Here is a 27,103-nt window from a genome sequence, read left to right on the forward strand (position 1 = left end):
ACCTCAATCGTATAGCGTGTGCGAGCAAGGAGGCCTACAAACCTGACACAGTTACACTCTGTCAGGAGGAATGGGCAAATATTCACCCAACATATTGTTTGAAACTTGTGGAAGACTACCCGATACATTTGACCCAAGTTAAACAATTTAAAGGCAATGTTACCAAATACTAATTGAGTGTATGTAAACTTCTGACCCACTTGCAATGTGATGAAAGAAATAAAAGCTGAAATAAATTATTCTACATTTACATTTACATTTAAGTCATTTAGCAGACGCTCTTATCCAGAGCGACTTACAAATTGGTGCATTCACCTTATGACATCCAGTGGAACAGTCACTTTACAATAGTGCATCTAAATCTTAAAGGGGGTCACGTTCTGACCTTTATTTCCTTTGTTTTGTCTTTATTTAGTATGGTCAGGGCGTGAGTTGGGGTGGGCAGTCTATGTGTGTTTTTAATATAATAATAATAATATATGCCATTTAGCAGACGCTTTTATCCAAAGCGACTTACAGTCTAGTTCAGCCTAGTATGGTTCTCAATCAGAAGCAGGTGTCGTTAGTTGTCTCTGATTGAGAATCATAGTTAGGTAGCCTGGATTTAACTTTTGAGTGGTGGGTGTTTTTTTCCGTGTGAGTGTTTGTTGCCACACGGTACTGTTTCGGTTTTCGTTCATGTTCACGTTTATTGTTTTGTATTTCATATTGTGTTCAGTTTATGTCTTAAAATAAACGTTATGGACACTTACCACGCTGCGCATTGGTCCTCCGATCCTTCTCGCTACTCCTCCTCAGAAGAGGAGGAAGAATGCCGTTACATTCTCTACTATTATTCTGACATTTCACATTCTGTAACAGCGTTCTTCGTTTGTCGAAAGAGAGTCGGACCGAAATGCAGCGTGGTTGTTACTCGTGTTCTTTAATGAAGAAAATGACGATACATGAAATAACTAAATAAATACAAAAACAACAAACGGAATGTGAAACCTAATACAGCCTATCTGGTGAACACTACACAGAGACAGGAACAATCACCCACCAAATACACAGTGAAACCCCGGCTACCTAAATATGGTTCCCAATCAGAGACAACGAGAATGACCTGACTCTGATTGAGAACCGCCTCAGGCAGCCAAGCCTATGCTACATCCCTACTCAGCCGCAATCCCAATGCCTACAAAACCCCAATACGAAACACAACATATAAACCCATGTCACACCCTGGCCTGACCAAATATATAACGAAAACACAAAACACTATGACCAAGGCGTGACAGAACCCCCCCCCCCCCTAAGGTGCGGACTCCCGGACGCACCTCACAACCATTCGAAAGGTCCGGTTGGGCGTCTGTCCATGGTGGCGGTTCCGGCTCGGGACGTGGACCCCACTCCATAAATGTCATAGTTCCTCCCCTTCGCGTCCTGGGATAATCCACCCTCGCCGCCGACCATGGCCTAATAGTCCTCACCCAGAACCCCACTGAACTGAGGGGCAGCTCGTGAATGAGGGGCAGCTCGGGACTGAGGGGCAGCTCGGGACTGAGGGGCAGCTCGGGACTGAGGGGAAGCTCAGTACTGAGAGGAAGCCCAGTACTGAGAGGAAACCCAGTACTGAGAGGAAGCCCAGTACTGAGAGGAAGCCCAGTACTGAGATGAAGCTCAGGCAGGTAGTAGGCTCCGGTAGATCCTGGCTGGCTGGCGGATCTGGAAGATTCTGGTTGACTGGCAGATCTGGAAGAGACTGGTTGACTGGCAGATCTGGAAGAATCTGGTTGACTGGCAGATCTAGAAGATCCAAAATTCACAACATCCAAAAGTGGATAATGAAAAAATATTTCTAACACAAAGAATATGGGAAATGGTCGTGTGGGACTTAAAGAACTATCATGTCAGATAATTGATTGTTTTGTGATATCATTTAAGACGTTATAATGGAAACATTGTAACTTTAAGAGATTTCACAATGTATATGTCAGAGTTACAGCTGCCAGCTGGTCAGTGCATGTTCTGAGAAGGTGTTCTGGTAATCCTTCTTGCCCTGTGGCCTTGTGAACTTTAACCTGTTTAAAGTTCTTACTCACACTGGATACAGAGAGCGTGATCACACAGTCATCCAGCACAGCTGGTGCTCTCATGCATGGTTCAGTGTTGCTAGCCTTGACGCGAGCGTAGAAGGAATTTAGCTCGTCTGGTAGGCTTGCGTCACTGGACAGCTCGCAACTGAGGTTTCCTTTGTAATTCATGATAGTTTTCAAGCCCTGCCACATCTGACAAGCATCAGAGCTGGTGTAATAGGATTCGATCTTGGTCTTGTATGAACGCTGTGCCTGTTTGATGGTTTGTCGGAGGGCACAGCGGGATTTCTTATAAGCGTCTGGATTAGTATCCCACTCATTGAAAGTGGCAGCTCTAGCCTGTAGCTCAATGTGGATGTTGGCTGTAATCCATGGCTTCTGGTTTGGAATATGTACGTACGGCCACTGTGGGGATGACATTGTCAATGCACTTATTAAGGAAGCTGTTGACTGATGTGGTAAACTCTTCAATGCCATCAAATGAATCGCGGAACATATTCAAGTCTGTGCTAGCGAAACTGCATCCACTTCATCGGACCACTTCCTAATTCAGTGCGTCACTGATACTTCCTGTTCGAGTTTTTTCTTGTAAGCAGGAATCAGGAGGTCAGATTTGCCAAATGGAGGGCGATATGATATATATATTTTTCACCTCATAATGTCCAAAAGTACAATGTATGTCTTAAAATAAACAGATAGCTACCATTGTTAACTAAATGTCTTATGAGTTTTATGATGAGTTTAACTTTTATTGACAAAGTTGGAAAATGTGTTGACATTGCCAGAGGCTAAGCTAGCTAGCTAGCTACATTAGTGAATACATACTAAATACTACATACTAAAATAGTTATTGCTAGCTATGAGTCTGAAATGAGGAATTGAATATGAATACAATAAATATCAATCTTTGTTAAATCTATTTAAGAGAAGTTGAACTGAAAAATGTGAATAGTAAGATACTTCGGCAATGTCCTCAGCAATTGATTTATGTGCTACATCTAGAAAATATAAATAAAAAAAATGTAAATAAATGTAAATAAAAATGTTCATATTTCCTTATGTCTGTGTTCTTTTTGATAATTGAGGCACGTTTATAAATGCTTTATGAATAGGAAAATATAAATGATATTACATTGACTGCATAGAATTCATACATAGACCTTTAATGTTGGTGTTATAGATCAGTGGCAAACTGTACAGGTAATTACCATGAAGTGCATAGCTATAAATGCTTTATGAATGTGAAAACAGATTTGACTTGAATGTGACTGTATAGAATACATACATAGATAGATCTTTCATGTGCTGGTTATAGACCAGTATTCTTTTTTTTCTTTTCTTTTTTTCACCTTTATTTAACCAGGTAGGCAAGTTGAGAACAAGTTCTCATTTACAATTGCAAAATAAATAAATAAATTAAATACAGTTGGGAGAGAGGTAGTTGTTTGGGCTAAATTATAGGTGGGCTGTGGGCTATGTACAGGTGCAGTAATCTGTAAGATGCTCTGACAGTTGGTGCTTAAAGCTAGTGAGGGAGATAAGTGTTTCCAGTTTCAGAGGTTTTTGTAGTTCGTTCCAGTCATTGGTAGCAGAGAACTGGAAGGAGAGGCAGCCAAAGAAAGAATTGGTTTTGGGGGTGACTAGAGAGATATACCTGCTGGAGCGTGTGCTACAGGTGGGAGATGCTATGGTGACCAGCGAGCTGAGATAAGGGGGGACTTTACCTAGCAGGGTCTTGTAGATGACATGGAGCCAGTGGGTTTGGCGACGAGTATGAAGCGAGGGCCAGCCAACGAGAGCGTACAGGTCACAATGCAATGGTGGGTAGTATATGGGGCTTATGACCTACTTAATTGTGATGTGAACAAGAGTTGCTAATGAGATATGTAAGAGTTATGATATGACCCTCAACTACACAATTTGAGCTGTAAAATTTACCCAGAGGATTCAAACCCGTACTTTTGAGAACAGCCATAATGAAGCCACTACACTATGAGCTCTTGCATAGCATGACATGAATATGCTATAGATATGCTATGGATATATTTAGTGAACCTTTAATATTGGGGTTGAGACCTGTTATAACATGTTCATGAAATACTTATGAGTAATAAATGTGTTATGGATATGTAGTCAAAGTAAATAGTTACCATATCTTTTTACACAATTGCCCACAAATATATACTGAACAAAAATATTAGTTATAGTTCATAAAAGGAAATCAATCAATTGAAATAAATGAATTAGGCCCTGATCTATGGATTTCACATGACTGAACAGGGGCACAACTATGGGTGGGCCTGGGAGGGCATAGTCACACCCACCTGGGAGCCAGGCCCACCCACTGGGGAGCCAGGCCCAGCCAATCAGAATTAGGTTAAGTCAAAATAGGGCTTTATTACAGACAGAAACACTCCTCAGTTTCATCAGATGTCTGGATGGCTGGTCTCAGATGATCCCAAAGGTGAAGAAACAGGATGTGGAGGTCCTGGGCTGGCATGGTTACACGTGGTCTACGGTTGTGAGGCCGGTTGGAAGCACTGCCAAATTCTCTAAAACGACGTTGGAGGTGGCTTATGCCAGAGAAATGGACATTACATTCTCTGGCAACAGCTCTGGTGGACATTCCTGCAGTCAGCATGGCAATTGCACGCTTCCTCAAAACTTGAGACATCGTCGGCATTGTGTGTGTGACAAAACTGCACATTTCAGAGTGGCTTTTTAATGTCCCCAGCACAAGGTGCAGCTGTGTAATGATCATGCTGTTTAATCAGCTTCTTGATATGCCATAACTGTCAGGTGGATGGAATATCTTAGCAAAGGAGAAATGCTCAATAACAGGGATGTAAACACATTTGTGCACAACATTTGAGAGAAATAAGCTTTTTGTGCATATGGAACATTTCTGGTATCTTTTATTGTTGCTCGTGATACATGGGACCTTCACTTTATATGTTGTGTTCATATTTTATTCAGTATACATAATTTATGTGGATATCAACCTAGTTCATGTACAAATACATGGTACAAATGATCACCCCAAAAATATCTGAATATTTATTTGAATATGAACAGGAAAGCCTAAAATCATTGACAGTAATTCATGTTTGAAAAGATATTACCATCTACCTATATTGTATGTTGAGTAGAACCCAGCATCCTTCATTGATTAATTGGCCTACATGAAGAAAGGTATGCTTAGGCTACTGCAGTATGACTAGTCTGGATGCCTGTCAGTTTCTGCTATAGCCAACTTGAATGCCAAAACTGTGTAGCACCCAGGATATATAATCATTACAATAGGGTGTTGATTGTAGATGTTGAGGTGCCCTTACTTGACAGGCTCCCATGACTCCCTCTCGAAGCCCCTGTGGATGGACTGGGCGATAGATGACTCCATGAGGTCCACATATCGCACCACAAGGGGGGCATACAGGTCCTGCAGGTGTCTATGGAACTGCCCGTTGCACAGATTATCTGAGACAGGAAAGAAAATATATTAAGTCATTCATTAAATTGTAACACCAAAGGAACAATCATCAATTCAACAGCCAAGGGAGAATGACTTGGAAATGCTTCTCCTTCCTGTCGTCCTTCAAATCAAATCAAATCAAATCAAATTTTATTTGTCACATACACATGGTTAGCAGATGTTAATGCGAGTGTAGCGAAATGCTTGTGCTTCTAGTTCCGACAATGCAGTGATAACCAACAAGTAATCTAACTAACAATTCCAAAACTACAGTCTTATACACAGTGTAAGGGGATAAGGAACATGTACATAAGGATATATGAATGAGTGATGGTACAGAGCAGCATACAGTAGATGGTATCGAGTACAGTATATACATATGAGATGAGTGTGTAGACAAAGTAAACAAAGTGGCATAGTTAAAGTGGCTAGTGATACATGTGTTACATAAGGATGCAGTCGATGTTGTAGAGTACAGTATATACATATGTATATGAGATGAATAATGTAGGGTAAGTAACATTATATAAGGTAGCATTGTTTAAAGTGGCTAGTGATATATTTACATCATTTCCCATCAATTCCCATTATTAAAATGGCTGGAGTTGGGTCAGTGTCAATGACAGTGTGTTGGCAGCAGCCACTCAATGTTAGTGGTGGCTATTTAACAGTCTGATGGCCTTGAGATAGAAGCTGTTTTTCAGTCTCTCGGTCCCAGCTTTGATGCACCTGTACTGACCTCGCCTTCTGAAGTGATCGCTGTCTTTGAAAGGACTGGTTGTCACGTTCTGACCATAGTTCTGTTATTTTATCTTTGTTTTAGTATGGTCAGGGTGTGAGTTGGGTGGACAGTCTATGTTTGTTTTTCTATGTTGGTTTTTGAGTTTGGCCTAGTATGGTTCTCAATCAGAGGCAGCTGTCAATTGTTGTCCCTGATTGAGAATCATACTTAGTAGTAGCCTGGGTTTCAGTTTTGGGTTGTGGGTGTTTGTCTTCCGTGTCAGTGTTTGTCGCCACACTGGACTGTTTCGTTCATTTCACGTTTATTGTTTTGTATTTCGCAGTGTTCAGTTTATGTTTTAAAATAAACACTATGGACACTTACCACGCTGGGTTTTGGTCCTCCGATCCTTCTCGCTTCTCCTCTTCAGAAGAGGAGGACGAGGTTCGTTACACTGGTCTTATGTAAGCTATGCTGTGGACCCCTTGCTTTAAGCTTTTGAGTCCTATCAGAAGGAAGCTAATAGTAGTCTAGCTCCTCGCTATCAGCTACCGTACTAGACTATCCTCTCTGTTGTATATCTGTTGCCTATAGTTTTTTTTCAGATAAGGCATGATTCCTCTATATTCAACTGGTAAAAAGGCAACGCTAACACAGACCACGGGTGATAAAATGGAGGCCAGTGTGTGCTAATAAACAGTGGGTCTGTATTTTATCCCTTTGAGCGCCCGCTCTCCCTCTCTGTGTGTGTGTGTGTGTTTGTAGGCTATATGTGTGTGCTGCGTGTATAGAAGTCAAGGTCGATGATACACAGTAGGTGCGATGCTTATTTTGTTCCTTGATTGCCGCTCTCCAATTAGCCACTTGAGCGGCTGCTGTACACTTTGATGTATTTGTCCAGAAGTGAGGATGCAGGGCTCGCCCCTCTCCCAGCCACTTCTGTTTTAGATCTCATTAACTGCTTCAATGGCGTCTGACTTTTGGCGCCTGTCTGGTGCTAGGGCTATTTCCTGCCATATAAGCTAGCTGCTGTGGGGAGACAAAACAAATGACCTTCTGTGTAAAATGCCCCTGTGATATGGAACGGTAGTTGTGGGGATGTTGCACCGTGTGTGAAGTGTAGATTTTGACATTGTATGCTGTGGAGGACCCTGAGGGAGACGGATAGATGGATGCTATTTTGGTGACCATATCACTCATCACCGTGTGAGGTTTGCATGTTGAGTTATGCTGTCAAAGTCATGTGAATTAGAATGACTAGTATTACATGGAATTAGTCCATGTATGCTACATCAGTTATACTGTATGTAAAGTGTGCACTATGAAATCCAACACATCATGTGTTGACATGCAGTGATCACTGGAGCCTTTGGTATTATAAAAGTCAATTGGGGAAGAATACCATTAATTTCGCCCTTCTTTTTGGCTTGTATCCAGATGGTCTAGTAACTATGATCATTGCAATGTGAATAACCAATCGGCTATTTAAAAAATAAAATGCCACTATGAATGTGGCCAATTGTGCAGCAGTAGCAAGTGACCATAACAAGCTGTTCCAGGCTAAGTCCATTAAGCCACTGCAGGTGAACAACAGACTGCATTACATCCTTCCAGACTCCTGGCTGACAAGCTAAAAGGAGACATTCCCCAGGGACAATTAGCCAGTGTAGGTTCACTTCACAAAGGCAGTGGTAAGTGTTTCTTTTCTGGCTCACACTTTCAGCACCCTGGACAGTGCTCCTACGGCAACTGCAGTTCATTAGGGAGATGACAGGGCCCACAGCAACCATTTCACTAGTTAGTCTCTCAGCTCTTACTGCGAAGCTCCCATAGCGCCCTATTGTCCTCTCAATTACCTTCATCCCTTTCATTATACTGAAGTCAAATGCAGAAAGGATCATGCTGTGGGAAAGTAACATTAGATCTCAACTCTAGGTTTTAGTTTCTCCAGTTTGCCAAGACCAACCATTTACATTTACATTTACATTTAAGTCATTTAGCAGACGCTCTTATCCAGAGCGACTTACACAATGAATATTCAATAAAAACCCAGTCCTATGTGACATGAATGCTCCACTCATGTTAAGTGTGTGCTGTATGGTTCTGGAGTGCTAAACGCTGTGCGTGTCTGTTCATAATGTAGCCCTGGTTCAGGGCCTGGATCAGGGTTGGAGTCACTCACAGTCGGTCCTCAGGAAGTCGTTGAGGAGCTGGAAGAGAGGGAAGCTGTCCCAGCTGTCAGGGGGCTGCACCTCCAGAGCAGCGTCCATGTCCACCGCATACAGAGACAGGAAGGTCTCCGCGTGCTCCACCATCAGGTCAGACCACCACGCAAACGCCTAGAGATGGAGAGAGACAGAGCGAGAGAGAGAGTGTGAATGATTGAGTGAGTGAGTGAGTGAGAGGGAGAGAGAGAGAGAGAGAGAGAGAGAGAGAGAGAGATGTATTGAGTGAAGAATGAAAGAAAGAGGAGAGGAGAGAGGAATACACAGACAAAGAGAACTTGATAGAAGGTGGAATGAACGAAAGAGGTAGAGGATAGAGAGAGAAGAAGAGGAATGGGAAGATAAAGGAAGTTTTAGAAAAATAAATAGAGGGTGAAAGAGGGGAAAAGGGAGGCAGGTAGAGAAACATACAAAGAGAGAGAGAGACAGAAACACAAATTGAGGATAAGATTATGCAAATATAATACAAGCACATCTCTAACTACAAGCCTCACAGCACTGTCATTCTCTAGAGGAATAGGGAGAGAATGCTACTCCACCGATCTACAGTATATAAGGGCTCTATTCTTCTCTCGTTTTCACAATAAGAGTCAAGTTGTCACCTCTGAGGCATCACACAGAGATCTCTGGGGTACACTTCACAGCTTTGAGCGCAGTGTTTCAGTTCTGCGCTTGAGCACGGCTAAACGTGCGCTGTTCTGTTGGACCACACAGAGAGACACAGAAAACTGCGTAGACACGGCTCCTTGACTAAGTCATTCACACAGAGGTGCTCTGAGCCTCCCCATAGGATAGATAGAATCAGTGGAGTGACAGAGTCTGGAACAGGCTGGTCTCATGCAGGTTAACACTCAGCTTCCCATGCTCCCCTATCTCTTCCCATTGGAGGCCTTGGCCAGCAGCCATTCACATCGTCACACCTCTGTGATGTGAATGTTCCCATGCACTCTGGCATGGGACGGTTGGCATGACAGCGCCAGCAGCAACCAGCAACAGGATCCCTGGGTCAAAATGGTGAAGCTCATAACCATAAATAATATCTTCATTATAGGCTTCGAGGAGGATTAATCTTCTAATGCACCACATTGGATGCTGAATTGAGTAACAGTAAGGGTCAGTTTAATTTCTATTGAAGTCAATTAATGGTCTTTACTGGACATGTCATACACAATACACAAACATTGTATTAGATTCGCCAATTGAGTTGAATAAAAATGGAATTGACTCAAACTGAATGAATGAGGTGACCGAGGGTCCTGAGTTGGGTAGTGGAAGATGTGTCCATTGCTGCTTCTGCTGGTCTACTGACAGTGTTAGTGTAAATTTCTAATGGGGAAATTCACACAACAATGCACTTGAGAAATGCAAGAGGGGATAGAGTGGGTCACGTTGACCCTGTCAAATGGCATGCCTTTTCCATTGAGAGTATTCAAGTCTACAATGGAGGAGGATCAGCTTGTTGGGTCAAGGTGACTGGATCACCTCTCTTACCTGTTACACAGCTTTCCTCAAACACACAGCACTACAGAGCAGGTCTTTCCCTGACAGGATGGGACCAGAGTTGGCTGTGGCAGTTGGGGTGGACAGAGAAAACTGCACCAGGCCAGATGGTGAGGGGGGCGATGTGGTGGTGGGGGAGGCTACTATTTCAGTAGGAGTGGTCTAAGTATGATAGACAGGGACACTGCCACAGTGCTTGTTGGGTTATGCCTCATCACCAACGGCAACCCTTTGGGTTGAACAAGCACTTGCACAACTCTCTGGGATGGGCTGACAGCAACTACAAGGGAAGAAGTTGGGGTACAAGGCTATTACTAGACAAGGAAGATGGGAACAGTTAAGATCATCCCTGGGTATTGGGCATCTTCAGGACATGCACATAGTATGGGAGGTGGGTGTGGCAGGGGTTAGAGGTCATGGCAGGTGGGGGGTGGCAAGGGTTAGAGGTCATGTTATCAGGATCTATCACATACCTCTTTGCCCTGTTCGGACATTCCCCGCAAACAAAACAAACAATGAGAGAACAGGAAGGGGTTAAGTCAGGTACACTTCTGCAAAGTTGGTGTCCCCGTGTTGACTGTTTTCTTCTAATGCTTAGTGGGCAGAAAATATGTGATGATGACAGTGAAAGAACGAAATGATCCAAAACAAAGGAGAACATTTTTTTGTTTCAAAACATACTCAAGAGGTCAAGGTCTGTTAAAAAATATGCCAACATTCTATTTTGTGAATAAACATGATATACACGAGGAAAACCATGCACTTGCACTAGCCACATAATCAATAGACACATTTGGTGTTTACAAATGTGGTCACTGAGGTCTGTAAATTCTCTTCACGTTTCTGGAAAGAGTACACATACAGCCATGTGCCACTAAAATGTGTGTGACACAACATCAGGATGATCGAGTCTGTGAATCATCATCACACCCAACCTCCATTACACTACACACTGTACTACACTGCTCTACCAGACCCATGCAACTTTTGTGGGGGACACCCTTGTTCACAGGAAAAGCAACTGTGACATCACAGAGAAAAACTTCCTAGCTAGCGCCTAGGGTAGGATATGAGGTAATAGGGTTAATTAAAGCCCTGCTGGCTTTCACATCCAGGTGGGCATGCATAGCAAACAAAGTAAGCCAATCAGAAGTCCCCCAGTCAAACTGTGCACTGCTCATCGTTGTCATCCAAAACTAAGCCCGGTGCACATGAAATGATGAAACCTTTTTGACCTTTGAAACCACACCTTGACCTCCTACCGTGCAGGCCAGTGCTGTCTGGCTAGCATGCACCAGTGAGATATCGAGAAAGAAAACAGAGATAGGAATACTGTACCGACTGATTTCCAGTACTTGTGACTGTAGCCTGTTAAACACAGAGTCAGACACAAAATAAATGCCGCATGGTTCTCTGTAGTTATTCATTCTCTGCTCTGGTAATAACTGACTTTGGCTTTTCCCTGGTCACGTTGCACAGCGTTTGATAGTAATATATTAGACATAATGTGTGTGTGTGTGAGAGAGAGCGAGACAGACAGACAGACAGACAGACAGACAGACAGACAGACAGACAGACAGACAGACAGACAGACAGACAGACAGACAGACAGACAGACAGACAGACAGACAGACAGACAGACAGACAGACAGACAGACAGACAGACAGACAGACAGACAGACAGACAGACAGACAGACAGACAGACAGACAGACAGACAGACAGACAGACAGAGTGTGTGCAATGTACTCACCTCTGCATGATGCTCCTCATTCTGTTGGAGAACCTCAATGACCAATTCGGCCAGGCGGATGGTGTCCTCCAGCTTTTTGGCTGGGGTGACTAAGCGCCCTACATTCTCTGAAGCACAAAGGTCACAGGTCAATATGGCGGGAGACACATGGCTGTAAAAACCTCCCCACAACGTCTGATCAACGGTAATGGTAAAGGTGTGCTATTGTGTAAGCCTCAGAGGGCAACACTGTAATAACACCATCAAGAACAACACAGGTATAATGAGACAAATGAAAACAGGGAAAACAACATATGTTCCACAGTTACCATGCAAAATGTGCAGAACGTCGTGCAGCACTCATGTTCTTTTCTTCGTGTTTAACATGTGACATGCAAAACTACTCTCACTGTCGTCTGGTACTTTCCCCAGCTGAGTAGGATAGCTGTGACAACCAGGATGAATATAACCACTAACAGGTGTAGAGTGCAAGTATTTGCATTATTACAATAATTGTTTTCACATCAAATCCACCTTGAAGAACAAAAAAAACACAAAGTCTGGTGTTCACATACTACTATTACTAATGGATACCAACTCAGTCTACGGCAATCATGTGACGAAACACAACCAACGGACGAAACCCAACCAGCTCAACTGACCAATGAGGTTGTGATGATACTACACATAAATGTCAGGCTTTTGAAGAAAATAAAATAATAAGTAATATGGTGAAGAGAAGGTACAGTGGGGAGAACAAGTATTTGATACACTGCTGATTTTGCAGGTTTTCCTACTTACAAAGCATGTAGAGGTCTGTAATTTTTATCATAGGTACACTTCAACTGTGAGAGACGGAATCTAAAACAAAAATCCATAAATCACATTGTATGATTTCAATGTAATTAATTTGCATTTTATTGCATGGCTCTCACAGACCTGTTAGTTTTTCTTTAAGAAGCCCTCCTGTTCTCCACTCATTACCTGTATTAACTGCACCTGTTTGAACTCGTTACCTGTATAAAAGACACCTGTCCACACACTCAATCAAACAGACTCCAAACTCTCCACAACGGCCAAGACCAGAGAGCTGTGTAAGGACATCAGGGATAAATTGTAGACCTGCACAAGGCTGGGATGGGCTACAGGACAATAGTCAAGCAGCTTGGTGAGAAGGCAACAACTGTCGGCGTAATTATTAGAAAATGGAAGAAGTTCAAGATGACAGTCAATCACCCTCGGTCTGGGGCTCCATGCAAGATCTCACCTTGTGGGGCATCAATGATCATGAGGAAGGTGAGGGATCAGCCCAGAACTACATGACAGGTCAATGACCTGAAGAGAGCTGGGACCACAGTCTCAAAGAAAACCATTAGTAACACACTACGCCGTCATGGATTAAAATCCTGCAGCGCACGCAAGATCCCCCTGCTCAAGCCAGCACATGTCCAGACCCGTCTGAAGTTTACCAATGACCATCTGGATGATCCAGAGGAGGAATGGGAGACGGTCATGTGATTTGATGAGACAAAAATAGAGCCTTTTGGTCTAAACTCCACTCGTGTTTGGAGGAAGAAGAAGGATGAGTACAACCCCAAGAACACCATCTCAACCGTGAAGCATTCTTTGGGGATGCTTTTCTGCAAAGGGGACAGGACGACTGCACCATATTGAGGGGAGGATGGATGGGGTCATGTATCGCGAGATCTTGGCCAACAACCTCCTTCCCTCAGTAAGAGCATTGAAGATGGGTCATGGCTGGGTCTTCCAGCATGACAACGACACGAAACGCACAGCCAGGGCAACTAAGGAGTGGCTCTGTAAGTAGCATCTCAAGGTCCTGGAGTGGCCTAGCCAGTCTCCAGACCTGAACCCAATAGAACATCTTTGGAGGGAGCTGAAAGTCCGTATTGCCCAGCGACAGCCCCAAAACCTGAAGGATCTGGAGAAGGTCTGTATGGAGGAGTGGGCCAAAATCCCTGCTGCAGTGTGTGCAAACCTGGTCAAGAACTACAGGAAACGTATGATCTCTGTAATTGCAAACAAAGGTTTCTGATGTATCAAATACTTATGTCATGCAATAAAATGCAAATTAATTACTTTAAAATCATACAATGTGATTTTCTGGATTTTTGTTTTAGATTCCGTCTCTCACAGTTGAAGTGTACCTATGATAAAAATTACTGACCTCTACATGCTTTGTAAGTAGAAAAACCTGCAAAATCGGCAGTGTATCAAATACTTGTTCTCCCCCACTGTATATGTGTGAGAGAGAGTCAGCAGAGGTAACTGGGGGACTGGGCAGTAGCCTATACAGTACCATACATATTTGGTTCCTCGTTCAGACTTCAGGGCATCTTAGGCAGGGTCAAAGATCTTTCAATATGGCTGACTTACCCATTTCTTAACGAATCAGTCAGACAGACTTCTCAGAACAACACCGACTTACTTGACTTATTTTCCATTTATCAGTCTGTTTACAGTCCCAGTAAAATGGAGAGATTAATGTGACAATGTGGACTTTTACACTGGCAGAAGTCCTCTCCTCACTGCTTCTGCTCTTTGTCCGGCATACACATCTGTCATTGTGCTAGTCGGTATTCTGTAGTAGCAGGGGTTTAATTGGCAGTGTACAGAGGTACAGTTCTGTGACGCACTCACACTGGCATAGCACTTTAAGCCCAGTGGTGTCCGTGGACTGAACTGTGGACAGAGGATTGCCTCTTTGACTGAGTTTTGAAATGACAGCCTTGTCACCCGTCTGGATGGAGGGATTAAAAGAATGCCCTCAAACAAAAAGGCAACTTCTTCCCTTCGTCAATGAAGGGGCAGGGGGGCTGGAGTGATACAGGTGAGGTGAGGGACAAGGGCACCAATCTAGATCTTCTATAACAGAAACTCAGTATTGCCACATTCTACAGTATAAGGGATGTCTGCTGTTTTAGACCTGGGAAAGCAGGTGTGAGCTCTGTCTATTCAGTGGAATTGAAACAATGTGTCACCCAGAGTGACACCACACTCTTAGAAAAAAAGGTTCTAAAAGGGTTATTCCGCTGTCTCCATAGGAGAACAGTTTTTGGTTCCAGTTAGAACACTTTTTGGTTCCAGGTAGAACCCTCTGTGGAAAGGATTTGACATGGAACCCAAAAAGGTTCTACCAGGAACCAAAAAGGGATCTTCAAAGGGTTCTCCTATGGGGTCAGCCGAAGAATGCTTTTAGGTTCTAGATAGCACCTTTTTCTCTAAGAGTGCAGCAGGATCGCAACCCTGAAACAGTTTGAAGTGACATTAATACCTATGATGACGACAGTATGTGCTATTATCATCTATGATCTCATCTTAGTTCACATATTTATTTCCAATGTATCAACATTTCCATTGATATACAAACATGGTCATCTATGGACAATAGCAGTCAGAATATCCAAACCATCTCATCACTTATGGTCAAATTTTGCAACCATCAATACCAAACCATGACAGGTTTGTATTCAAAACTATTGCATTTTAGTACATTGGAGATATTTATAGTTCATGCACTTTCTGCAGAGGAAGTAATACTTTAATTGTACAACAGCATACATTCCAAAGCATGTAATAACTGCTTTAACTTACATGTACTTGCAATAAAGCAGTGCTAACTCTGCAGGTTTCAATCACACAAGTGTGATACTCAATGGCAATGGTCTGAATGGTCTTAAAATTGCTCTCTCCATTTTCCCTCTTCCGCACTTCCTCACTTATTTTTCTTCCTGGAAGTAATCTAGCGCAGTAAGGCCACATTATAGGAAAGAGGAAGAATTTTTAAACAATTCAGAGGATGTCCATTGGGGGAGCCACCACATATGAGTGGTCTTAACAGGAGGGTTAGAGAGAGGACTTGACAGTTAAGATTACCACAATCACCCACTGGGGAGGGCTGCATCTCCATCACTGGAATGCAGTGCAGGTACAGGGGAAACTACAGGGCAGGGGTGTGGAGACATAACGCTGTCACAACGTTCCTGTAACATTCCCAGGCCGTGCCTCAGGAAGGCTGTGAGATGTTATGTTGCTATGGCTCGAGCCGGGTTAGGATATGCTCATATATATGATGTCACCTGGATCCTGATGATCTTTCTTATCTTTCTGAGTTTTCTCCGCTAAGTGAGAGTAGGAGCGAGGGGGAGCAGAGAATGAAAGAGAGGGAGAGACAAAGGACGGTGGGAGGGAGAGAGAGAGAGAAAGAAGAGAGGATAGTCAGTACTGAAAGCATAAGAGCAGGATAGAGTGGAAGTCTGGAAAACAGGTGGTTGAGCAACATCTTTCACCCTGTGATGTTAACCAGTACTCAGACATAGACACACACATAGCTTCATACAGTAAGATATATACACATCCAACATAAACATCAAACAAAACCCAAACCTCCAAAAATAAAACACACCCTTCAGGACATACAGTAAAACGCTGTAATAATAAAGAAAACACACCCTTCAGGACATACAGTAAAACACTGTAATAATATAGAAAACACACCCTTCAGGACATACAGGAAAACGCTGTAATAATAAAGAAAACACACCCTTCAGGACATACAGTAAAACACTGTAATAATAAAGAAAACACACCCTTCAGGACATACAGTAAAAAGCTGTAATAATAGAGAAAACACACCCTTCAGGACATACAGGAAAACGCTGTAATAATAAAGAAAACACACCCTTCAGGACATACAGTAAAAAGCTGTAATAATATAGAAAACACACCCTTCAGGACATACAGTAAAAAGCTGTAATAATATAGAAAACACACCCTTCAGGACATACAGTAAAAAGCTGTAATAATATAGAAAACACACCCTTCAGGACACACAGTAAAAAACTGTAATTATAAAGAAAAGACATGACAATATATAAATGTTTCTATTGGAAAACGTGTAGAGATGTGTAGACATATTTTTCCTGTCCTCCTTACGTTGCCACTTCCTGTTCCTGTTGTCTTACCCCTTTGGTGCCAAGTGTGAACTGATACAAAGGGAAAGTCATGATAATGTTCTCTATGGTATTGTGGCTGTATGGCGTTCAACAGGACTGAGGGGGTTTACACAGAAGCAAAGTAAAAATGCATTCAAGTCGCAGACAGGCATGGGAACAGAAAGATGAGCTGCCAGATACAGTAGATAAGATATCTCATGGTCTTCACAGATAGATGGAGCCTTGGTCCTGCCCTGCCAGGAACTAACAGACAGATAGGCAGGCAGACATAGGCAGGCAGACAGACAGAGACCCTGGGTCTGGATCACTCACAGGTAGCTTTCACAGACAGAAGCAACAGATCAAAAAGCCAAAGGACTTGAGAGAAGCAAGAGAGAGAGAAAGAGTGAGAGTGAGAGAGAGAGAGAGAGAGAGAGAGAGATTGGTTCAGGGGAGGCAGTAGTGGAGGGAGAGAGAGAGAGATGAGGAGAGAGAGAGAAAGAGGAGATGTTGAAAACTGAAAGACATGGTAGAGAGAGAGGGAGAGGAGAGAGAGAAGGGGTGGAGGAGATGTTGAAAACTAAAAGACATGGTAGAGGAGAGGGGAGGAGAAGTGTTGAAAACTGAAAGACATGGTGGAGGAGATGTTGAAAACTAAAAGACATGGTAGAGGAGAGGGGAGGAGAAGTAAGGGGAGGGAGGAGAAGTGGAGGAGATGTTGAAAACTGAAAGACATGGTCGAGGAGAGGGGAGGAGAAGTAAGGGGTGGAGGAGATGTTGAAAACTGAAAGACATGTTATAGGAGAGGGGAGGAGAAGTAAGGGGTGGAGGAGATGTTGAAAACTGAAAGACATGGTAGAGGAGAGGGGAGGAGAAGTAAGGGGTGGAGGAGATGTTGAAAACTGAAAGACATGGTAGAGGAGAGGGGAGGAGAAGTAAGGGGTGGAGGAGATGTTGAAAACTGAAAGACATGGTAGAGGAGAGGGGAGGAGAAGTAAGGGGTGGAGGAGGGTGTGGCAGGATGAGGAAGGTACTCACGAATGGTTAAATCCATCACTTGAGACGCCAAGCAGAAGACAGGATGCTCATACATTTCTCTCTTTTTCCCTACAAGAGAGGATCGGGGCATGCAAAAGCTGGGGTCAAAGAAGGAGAGGTCAGAGTTCAGAGGGTAGCTGTTGTGGTGGATTTGGGGTCCCCACAGCGTCCTCTGTGGATGTGGTGGGGGTGGACTTTGGTGGTTGAGGAGGCTTGTAATGGGCCCGTGGAGACAGAAAGAGAGGCATCGATTTGACAGAAGTGTCGAATGTGGAGGAGAGTGGGTGTGTGGACAAAAGGAGTGGGGGCTGGTGGTCGCCTTTGTACACACTTTTATTTAACCAGACTTTTCTATCAAGTTGGAGATCTTCCCAGTCAAGGCAACGAACAAGCAAATGTTTATGAGGAGCAGAATTAAGGATTTTTCTGCAGTTTTTCCACTCCAAGATACTGAGGGGCATCTCCTTCGGTATCTTCGTCAACCTCAGCTTTTTTTAATAGTCACTAGGTTAGCTGACGAAAAGTAAATCTACCATCTTCAATGTACACTTTGGAATTCGATAAGAAGGACACACTCATTTCAGTCCTAGATGTGTCTGTCTTCACTTGTAGCCTACTTCGAAGCTGAGATGCCTGTGAGAAGGACCCGATCACATGACAGGCATTGACTAATAAGAATTTAGATATCTGAGAGAGCCATGTGAATGAGAAGTGCTTTGGAGCACGGCGATTGGCAGACGGGAAAAGGAAATTTAAATTATTATAGGCATGGATTTTGGTGTCATTACAGCCAAACAAGGAGGATGCTGTCGGGAAATTTGTGGCCTGGTGAGATTATTATCAGGTGCTTGTCAAATTGTGAACCAGAGAATGATGAAGTGAGTCCAGCCTGCTTAAGAAACAATGCAGAGCGACTTTTTTCAAATCAACATTGGAGTTGCATCATGCAGCCTTTGAATGTTTAAAAAAATCAAAACATATAGTCCAACGTTTGTATCACAACTAAAGTTGCAGAAATAATTCTAAATTAGTCATATAGGAGGACCTATTTCTTTATTAACCACTCAACACAGAATAGCTAGCTGCATGTGTGGACTACTGTCACGCCCTGACCTTAGTTATCTTTGTTTTCTTTATTATTATGGTTAGGTCAGGGTGTGACGAGGGTGGTATGTGTGTTTGTCTTGTCTAGGGTCTTTGTATATCTATGGGGTTTTAGTATGTCTAGGTAAATGTAGGTCTATAATGGCCTGAATTGGTTCACAATCAGAGGCAGCCGTTTATCATTGTCTATTATTGGGGATCCTATTTAGGTTGCCATTTTCCATTTTGGTTTTGTGGGTTATTGTCTATGTGTAGTTGCATGTCAGCACTTGTTGTTATTAGCGGCACGGTCGTTTTGTTTAGTGTTCTTAGTTTATTAAAGAAGAATGTATTCTTATCACGCTGCACCTTGGTCTCCTCGTTATGATGACCGTGACAACTAACTCAGAAATCATTTGGATAAATGATCCTTTGTATTTTATTTAGCTTTGTTCAATTGTATTCTTCATACTATAAAATAATGCCATGAAATTCTAAGTAAATCCTGTCTGCTAAATGGACTATATAGCCCACAGCCATATGGTATAGCCAGATCAGGACCTACATGTAACATAAGGACAACTCAGAGAATGCCATTTTGTTCTTCTGAAATCGACTACATTTTCTTCATCTCATGTTTCTTTAGACCTGCCTAAAATAAATCATGGATTTATTGTGATGTGTAGGCTATATTAAATGGATTTATTGTGATGTGTAGGCTATATTAAATGGATTTATTGTGATGTGTAGGCTATATTAAATGGATTTATTGTGATGTGTAGGCTATATTAAATGGATTTATTGTGATGTGTAGGCTATATTAAATGGATTTATTGTGATGTGTAGGCTATATTAAATGGATTTATTGTGATGTGTAGGCTATATTAAATGGATTTATTGTGATGTGTAGGCTATATTAAATGGATTTATTGTGATGTGTAGGCTATATTAAATGGATTTATTGTGATGTGTAGGCTATATTAAATGGATTTATTGTGATGTGTAGGCTATATTAAATGGATTTATTGTGATGTGTAGGCTATATTAAATGGATTTATTGTGATGTGTAGGCTATATTAAATGGATTTATTGTGATGTGTAGGCTATATTAAATGGATTTATTAGACTTTTTAAAATGCAAATGTTTCAAAAGTCTGCATCAGTGGCTTGTAGGTGTGGAAGCCAGAAGATGCTAAATGTGTTTATGCTAATTAATGGTCAATTACCATGAGACCAGCAGTTGTTTGCTTGACAATCACCGGCTGACAAAATGTCATGACCGCCACAGCCCTAATAGTCACTGACTGGAATAGAGAAGCGCTTAATTTGAGAATGTAGGATTTGATTGCTGTAAAAACAGTATAGTTGAGTGTAGTCCAAGCTACACGTACCTACACACAGATTTGTTTTGTAAACGTGTCCGTGGAACATGTTGCCAGTTCTGGATGCCTAGTAAAGGAAACTTGGGACATGCAACAGACAGATACTGGGTAGTCCCAGCATGCCTTGTGCATTAGCCTTCCTGACTTGTGTTCATACTACAAGGAGCTTGGAGAGAAGCAGCCAAGCCAATAAACAAGGAGGAGGAAAGCAGAGAGGGGTAGGAGGCAGTGAACAGAAGATGATGATTATTTCAAAACAAAGGAGAGGATAGGAAAGGGGTAGGAGAGAAAACAAGGACAATTGTTGCTTCAGAGCATCACCCCACCTTGAAGCCACGGCATTGTGAGAAAGGAGAGGGACAGTGGGTTGACTGGGCCAGAGAGAAGCTGAGGCACACAGGAGTCAGAATAAAGATGGAAGATTCACAGGGAGTTGAATGCATTTTTACTTACTGTACACATCTCTAACATGCACATTTATTTAGGGATCTACATAAATATAAAGGACACCTGTAAATGAAAAGAGAGTTTCAACTTTATTAGCACATCTAAAAGTAACAGCAGCCACAGGACCGGAAGCCGAGGTATTTTCACTGCAGCTGGGGACAGAACAGTTATATTAATACCATATGAAGACAAAATCTTTGCTTTGAGTGAACTTATTTCCATTCATTGATTGTATTTGAATGTTTAACTTTGTTTTCTTCTTAAATGCTGCTGTTATCTCCATATAAAATCCTTTCTGGGTAACAATTAAGTTCCTTACTGACAGTTTTCCATTAAAATTGTTAAAAAGAAACACAAATAGTCTTTTCAGCAAGGATTTCTCAAGGATTAATTTTGCTATCATTCTCTGGAATTGGTCTGAGTAGGGAGGGGGAAACTGAAATCTAGCTGTTATTGGCAGAGAGGTTTGGAACTCTGTTATTGGTACAGGATATTAATTAATTTACTGCCTGGCCGAAACTCCACCACGCAAAACCTGCTGATTAGAAGGTCCTGTGTAGATTTTATTTTCAACCAGCAACTATCAGGAAATAACACTGATCACATTTTTGTCACACTTTTACAGTGTTAGTTTCATCAGCTAACCCCACAACTGTAGTTTGTTAGCACCCATTGACCTGCAGGGGGCAATGTGGTAAAGCACCAGAGGGCATGGTGTCTGTAGTATGTATATCACTGTGTAACAATAACGTGTGTTAATCCCTGTAGATAACAATACTATTGTGGTAACAATGCTAGAGGGGAGACATAAATAACGACAGAACATTGTACAGTACAGTAAAGTACCGTGTGTGAAATAATACTCTATGGGTATAGCTAGTACGTTGTGTGATGCTGCATTGTGTAATTTAACTGTGTGTGTGTGTGTGTGTGTGTGTGTGTGTGTGTGTGTGTGTGTGTGTGTGTGTGTGTGTGTGTGTGTGTGTGTGTGTGTGTGTGTGTGTGTGTGTGTGTGTGTGTGTGTGTGTGTGTGTGTGTGTGTGTGTGTGTGTGTGTGTGTGTGTGTGTGTGTGTGTGTGTGTGTGTGTGTGCGCATCTGTCAGTGTTTATTTGAGGTGGTCATCTACCTTCTACTTTGGCGTATTCTGAGAGGCGCTGGTAGTTGATCAAGGCTGCCTGCTCCAGACATTTACGGATGACTGTCTTCACCTCCTCCTGGGGCACAGGAGTCACAATATCCTTCATCAGCACCTGGAACGGAGCAGGAGACATTGGAGAAAAAATACTATCCTTTTTGGGGCGTTACCACAAAAAAGAAAAGCATGGGAGTGTGCATGTTGACCCTTCACTTGTAGAGAACAGGAGACAAACATCTGTTTTCCACACTCAGATAGCCTATATGATATACAACATATAGAAACCAAATACACATCTATCCATAACACCTGGTCAATTCAAATGTGGATGGAACATTTATAATATTGTGTATATTTAGTTTAGGAAGGTGTGTGTCCATGGTTAATCGAACATAGGGTAAGGTTAGAAGAGGATGCATAATAACCTACCCTCTCAAGCAGGGACAAAGTGGCTTTCAGGGCCCCCTCCGGTCGACCAAATGGAAAACAGTACCTGTGAAAGAAATCCAGTTAAATTTCTGTAGGGTTTATTATGAAGGTTTTCCTTCATCATAAGACCATTCTTTATCCTCAAGGATTTCTACAATTTATAAATGACTGCCCACTGGGCACAGACGTCTATTCAAGGTCTATTGCGCGTTGGTTTAACGCAATTGAATAGAAATAACGTTGATTCAACCAGTTTGTGCCCAGTGGGCAGCTAGTTCTTGAGATCAGAATGTAAGTACAATTTTGCAGAGCACAGTGATCGATACATGATTGACATCTGTCACAATCTATAATCTGTGATCTGATAAGTCCCATAGCCGTGTCTGTGCCAGGGTCAGTTATAGATTTAGATATAGTATTACAGCACACACCTGAAGTGTGTGATCTGGTTCTCCAGCAGAACACGCAGCCTCTCTTTGATATCCTCAAAGCGTTCCTTCTCCTCCACAGTCACCGTCCCTATCCCGTCAGGCCTGAGGGATATACAGTACCATAGAGTTTATATGGTTGGAGCATGGGGCAGGAAACACCAAGGTTGTGGGTTTCATTCCCACATGGTCCACATAAAGTACAATGAATATACAGTATGTGTTAACTGGAATATCCCTTAGGACATATTATATTGGTGTCATCGTAATATCCCAATTCAGAGTAGACAGTATGGCCACACAGTGATCACAGGGGTCACACAAGGGTCAACATGGTCACTGAAGTTATAACTGCAGATTTCAGCCAACATGGTACATGTGTAGTGGCTAGCTATATGTCCACAGCAGAGCCCACAGTACGAAGAGTTTCTGTGGTGTATTCCACAGGTAAGAGCCAGCCATCTGTCTGGAACAGTGGGGCCACTGATATCTGAGGATGGTTACAGATGGGGGGTTATAACCCCCCCCAGCTGTGGCCCCCATCTTGTCTGACAGGAGTATCCCTCACCCCTCCGCTCCCCTCCTTTCTCAGTGTCCTTCACTGAGATTACATCCTGGGCCCGGTGACGCGGAGCATGTCACGTCTCCTGCTCCTCAAGCCGCTGTCACGGCGACCAGCGCCTCCTCTGTCACATGCACTCTGCTCAATTTCCCCCGTCCTCAGCCACGTCACTAACTATAAGGAGCCAGGCCCCTCAACCACACTCTCTTCCCTCTCTGTGTGTGTGTGTGTGTGTGTGTGTGTGTGTGTGTGTGTGTGTGTGTGTGTGTGTGTGTGTGTGTGTGTGTGTGTGTGTGTGTGTGTGTGTGTGTGTGTGTGTGTGTGTGTGTGTGTGTGTGTGTGTGTGTGTGTGTGTGTGCGCGCGCGCGTGTGTGTGTATGTTTCAGGCTATGATTGTCAGTGTTTGTGTTTTTGTGTTCATCTGAGGCATGTCGATAAAAAGCCCTTAATAAGATGTGGTGTGTGTATAATCTCTACATCTGACGGTCCGTCAAAAAGAAATCAACTATTTGATCATTTCACACTAATTATGCCTAGCCTCATTTTCTGCTCCTCCACAGCTTTCATAAAGTTTTCATAACCTCACGCCCCTGTCCTGTATTATAATGGCTAGATGGAAATGGGAAGTCTTTTGTAACAGAGCGATCAGAGAAACTAATAACAGAACACCGGAAGCACGCCATATCAGAGGTCTGTGCTTCCTCTAGTTCAAGAAGCTACAGTACGTGACTGGAGTTCAATTACAGCCAATTCACAAATTGACTAGTACATCACATTTTAAAAGACAAATACCATATTTAACCTGTATTTAACATTCAAACACCACATTTCCAAATCATTACCTAAACTTACTGGAGGTGGAATGAAATCCACTCCAACCTTTAAACAGACAATTTATACTCAATTTACTGTCAGGTTACTGTACTCTCTATAATAATCAGTTCATGCCCTGTGGCCATCAGGCTATTACATTGTGGGTGGATGAGGGGAGTGAGGGGGGGTTTTGGCCAAAGATGGGTTTCTCTCATGTGCTGCGCGGGGCTGTCATGGTCATGGGGACTGGAGGCAGGCTGGCTGTAGCTGTGGCCTGAGCTCGGACAGTGGCAGGAGAGACTCGCCCGTCACCCATGACAACCTGTCATCCTGTCATTCCTGACCTCCAGGCACACCGGCCGTCTGGAGAGCTCCCACTACAGTACACTACACCTCCCTCCCTCCCTTTATTTTCTGTCTCCATATTTCTCTCTCTCTCCCTCTATTCCTGACCCTCTCTCTTTATGTCCTCTCCGCCTCTCTCTTTTTCTCCCATTTTCCTTTTTCTCTCTCCACCCCCCCACTCCTATCCTCCAGTCTTGGAGCTACTCCCGTCTTCCTGTCCAGCCTGATCACAACAGGACTCAAACAGACAGCCCACCTCAGCTTCATCACTGTCTGTCATAGGATGGGGGTAGAGGGGTGGAAATCAAATCAAGTCAAATCAAGCTTTATTTATACAGCACATTTCAGACATAGAATGCAAGTGCTTCACAGGAAAGAAATTGAACAAAAAAGCGGAACTATTTACTACACAACAAACATAAATTAAAACCGAAAGAATGCCAAAACTGAACGACTATAAAGTACCCCAAGGAAAACCAAAGCTGAAAAGATGCGGAGGGGAGAGGTAGATGGGTTAGGAGGATTGTCAGACTGGGGCAGACAGCCGCCGTGACCTTTGCCCCTCACACTGTAGTGACACTCGCTTGTTTATATTGACTAGAGATCCAGCCATGATTACGACAGATTTGGTCTCCATACAGAAGTGTGAGCACATGTACACAAACACCCTATGTACACGTACGTAAGCACATATAGTACACACAAACACACATTTTATTATACAAAAAAAAATACATGTAAATACCCAATAAGTATTTCAATATTTCAACTCCAGTATTCACTTAAAATCAAAACGTCAAGTGACTGAGGTCGGGTAGGAGGGAGAGAGTCACAGTGGATCTATCAGGGAGGAAGCACCACAGACTCTTACCTTCTGGGCCAAGAGACAGCCTGGGACTTGGAGTCCTTTTTTTTCCTAAACTCCTTGATTTTGATTTCCCTCTTAGAGGGTGTGGGGGGCTCTGGGGTGGGGGGGTAAAGGTAACTCTGAAGCTCTGCCTCGTTTACAGGCCAGTTTAGCAACTCAGACAGTCTCTGACTACAGGTTAAATGAGAAAGAGGCAGGGGTGATGTTAAGAGATCAAGCATCGGAAAAAAAGAAAGAAGAACATTAATAAAGCAAACCAAAATCATAACAGACTATGAAAATCAATGAATTGAGGACAGACAACAAAGAAAGAATAAACACAAATCCCAACTGGACATGAGAAACTTAAAAGCACAAATTACTGAAACAAGTGATTGGAAAAATAATATTCGAGAAAGCTTTGACTGAGGCAAAAAACAACAACAACACAGTATGAGGTGGCTTGGTGAAGTATACCAGTACAGAACATTGTATGCAGATCTAGGAGACAGGATGTAGGGTGGAATTTACATTCTGTTACTGTCTTCCACGAATGAGATTGATTCGATGAAGAAGGTTGGTGATAGAGTGGGTTCTCTGAGTGAGGAGGATTGGGTTTACTTTCATATGCTTAACATTTGTTCCTGTTAAACACACAGAGACAGAGATAGACAGAGAGACACAGAGAGAGGGAGGGGGGGGGCGTAGAAGGGGGGGCTGTAAAGTCAGTTCTCTGTACCTGTTGCCATGGACGTGTGAGGCACAGAAGGCAAAGCTGTAGTGCAGCAGGGTGGGGTCAATCATAGCCCCGTTCTCTGCTCTCTCCAGCAGGTCACCCAGGTAACACAGGTGTCTGTGACACCCCCGCACACCATTACGAGCACAGTACTCATCCATGACAAACACCTGGCCTGGACTGAACCAACCCTACAAAATAGACATACAAGGGAGGTTAGAATAGATCAAAATTGATAGAATGCAGGATCACAATATAAAAGAATGAGGGAACCACTGGACTGGTAACCCTTTCCTCACCAAACAGGAGTAGGAGTCATTGAGTCTGTGGTCCAGGGTGAGGCGCTGCACCATCTCAAACAGAGAGGAGTGGTCAAAGCTGCAGGGGTTGGCTGAGATGAACTCATCCATGCCATGTTTCTGCGCCCGGTCCGCGTCTATGTCCGTCCACCCCGGAGAGAGAGAGAGAGCCAGCACACATGAAGGGAGAGACAGGATCCACAGGAGTTAGACACAGCAGAGGATGGGAATGGCTATCGGAGTGAGAGGGTAAGAGAGCATCACTCGCACAGTGTGAGGGCCCTATTCTAGCAAAACTGCTAAGAAGGTTTACGAGATGAGACACACATATGGTATACATTTTTCTTGCACTGGAAGATTGTGGGTTGGGGCTCATCTAATGAGTAATCAATGGCGTATGGGTGAAACTATACTGACACCCTCTCACCGGGCAGAAAAAAATGTTAAATTTGTTCTGAGCCTGCACACCAGGTCAACGGTTTACATTGAATAGGGCTCTCGTACAGTACACTTCATCTGGGGGTGGGTGGTTTGGTCAATGGAGAGGATCAGTGTGGGGTTCATAGTCAACTAGCAGGTGGAAAGGGCTCTGGGCTAGAGGGAGGGTCAGGAGGATTGGATGTGAGTTGCAGCATAACCAATGCAGAAGGGTCATTCCTGTGGTCATGCATGACTGATTCTGTTCTGTCTGTCTGTCTCATTATTACAATGTTGGTCCAGTTCTCTCGATACATTTCAAAGTTATTTAATGTGGGGTCTTTCTACCTACACAACAGTGTATGACTGTTGAAATCTCAGGTCCCCCCACATGTGAACAGTCGACCTGAGCATATACACCAAACAAAAATATAAACTCAACATGCAGTTGGGCCCCAT

At 43.1% G+C, this 27,103-nt stretch overlaps 1 protein-coding gene across 7 annotated transcripts in view; it reads right to left on the minus strand.

The window, feature by feature from the left end:
* The window catches only part of LOC124031418 (calcium-dependent secretion activator 1), a 219,398-nt gene that overhangs the window by 43,072 nt on the left and 149,223 nt on the right, over nucleotides 1–27,103 (minus strand). For 2 of the 7 annotated variants that reach the window (XM_046342633.1, XM_046342636.1), the window contains exons 12-20: nucleotides 26,228–26,364; nucleotides 25,932–26,119; nucleotides 22,629–22,730; nucleotides 22,198–22,261; nucleotides 21,760–21,883; nucleotides 11,749–11,855; nucleotides 10,470–10,478; nucleotides 8,454–8,610; nucleotides 5,414–5,555 (exon numbers count right to left, since the gene is read on the minus strand). In XM_046342633.1, coding sequence (XP_046198589.1) covers nucleotides 5,414–5,555; nucleotides 8,454–8,610; nucleotides 10,470–10,478; nucleotides 11,749–11,855; nucleotides 21,760–21,883; nucleotides 22,198–22,261; nucleotides 22,629–22,730; nucleotides 25,932–26,119; nucleotides 26,228–26,364 — 1,030 coding nt within the window. Of the gene's footprint in view, nucleotides 1–5,413; nucleotides 5,556–8,453; nucleotides 8,611–10,469; nucleotides 10,479–11,334; nucleotides 11,365–11,748; nucleotides 11,856–15,827; nucleotides 15,870–17,720; nucleotides 17,790–21,759; nucleotides 21,884–22,197; nucleotides 22,262–22,628; nucleotides 22,731–25,216; nucleotides 25,385–25,931; nucleotides 26,120–26,227; nucleotides 26,365–27,103 lie in introns of all 7 variants that reach the window. The other 5 variants (XM_046342637.1, XM_046342635.1, XM_046342631.1 and 2 more) reach the window with 4 other exon arrangements.

Source organism: Oncorhynchus gorbuscha, linkage group LG03 (assembly GCF_021184085.1).
Source record: "Oncorhynchus gorbuscha isolate QuinsamMale2020 ecotype Even-year linkage group LG03, OgorEven_v1.0, whole genome shotgun sequence".
Taxonomy (NCBI): domain Eukaryota; kingdom Metazoa; phylum Chordata; class Actinopteri; order Salmoniformes; family Salmonidae; genus Oncorhynchus; species Oncorhynchus gorbuscha.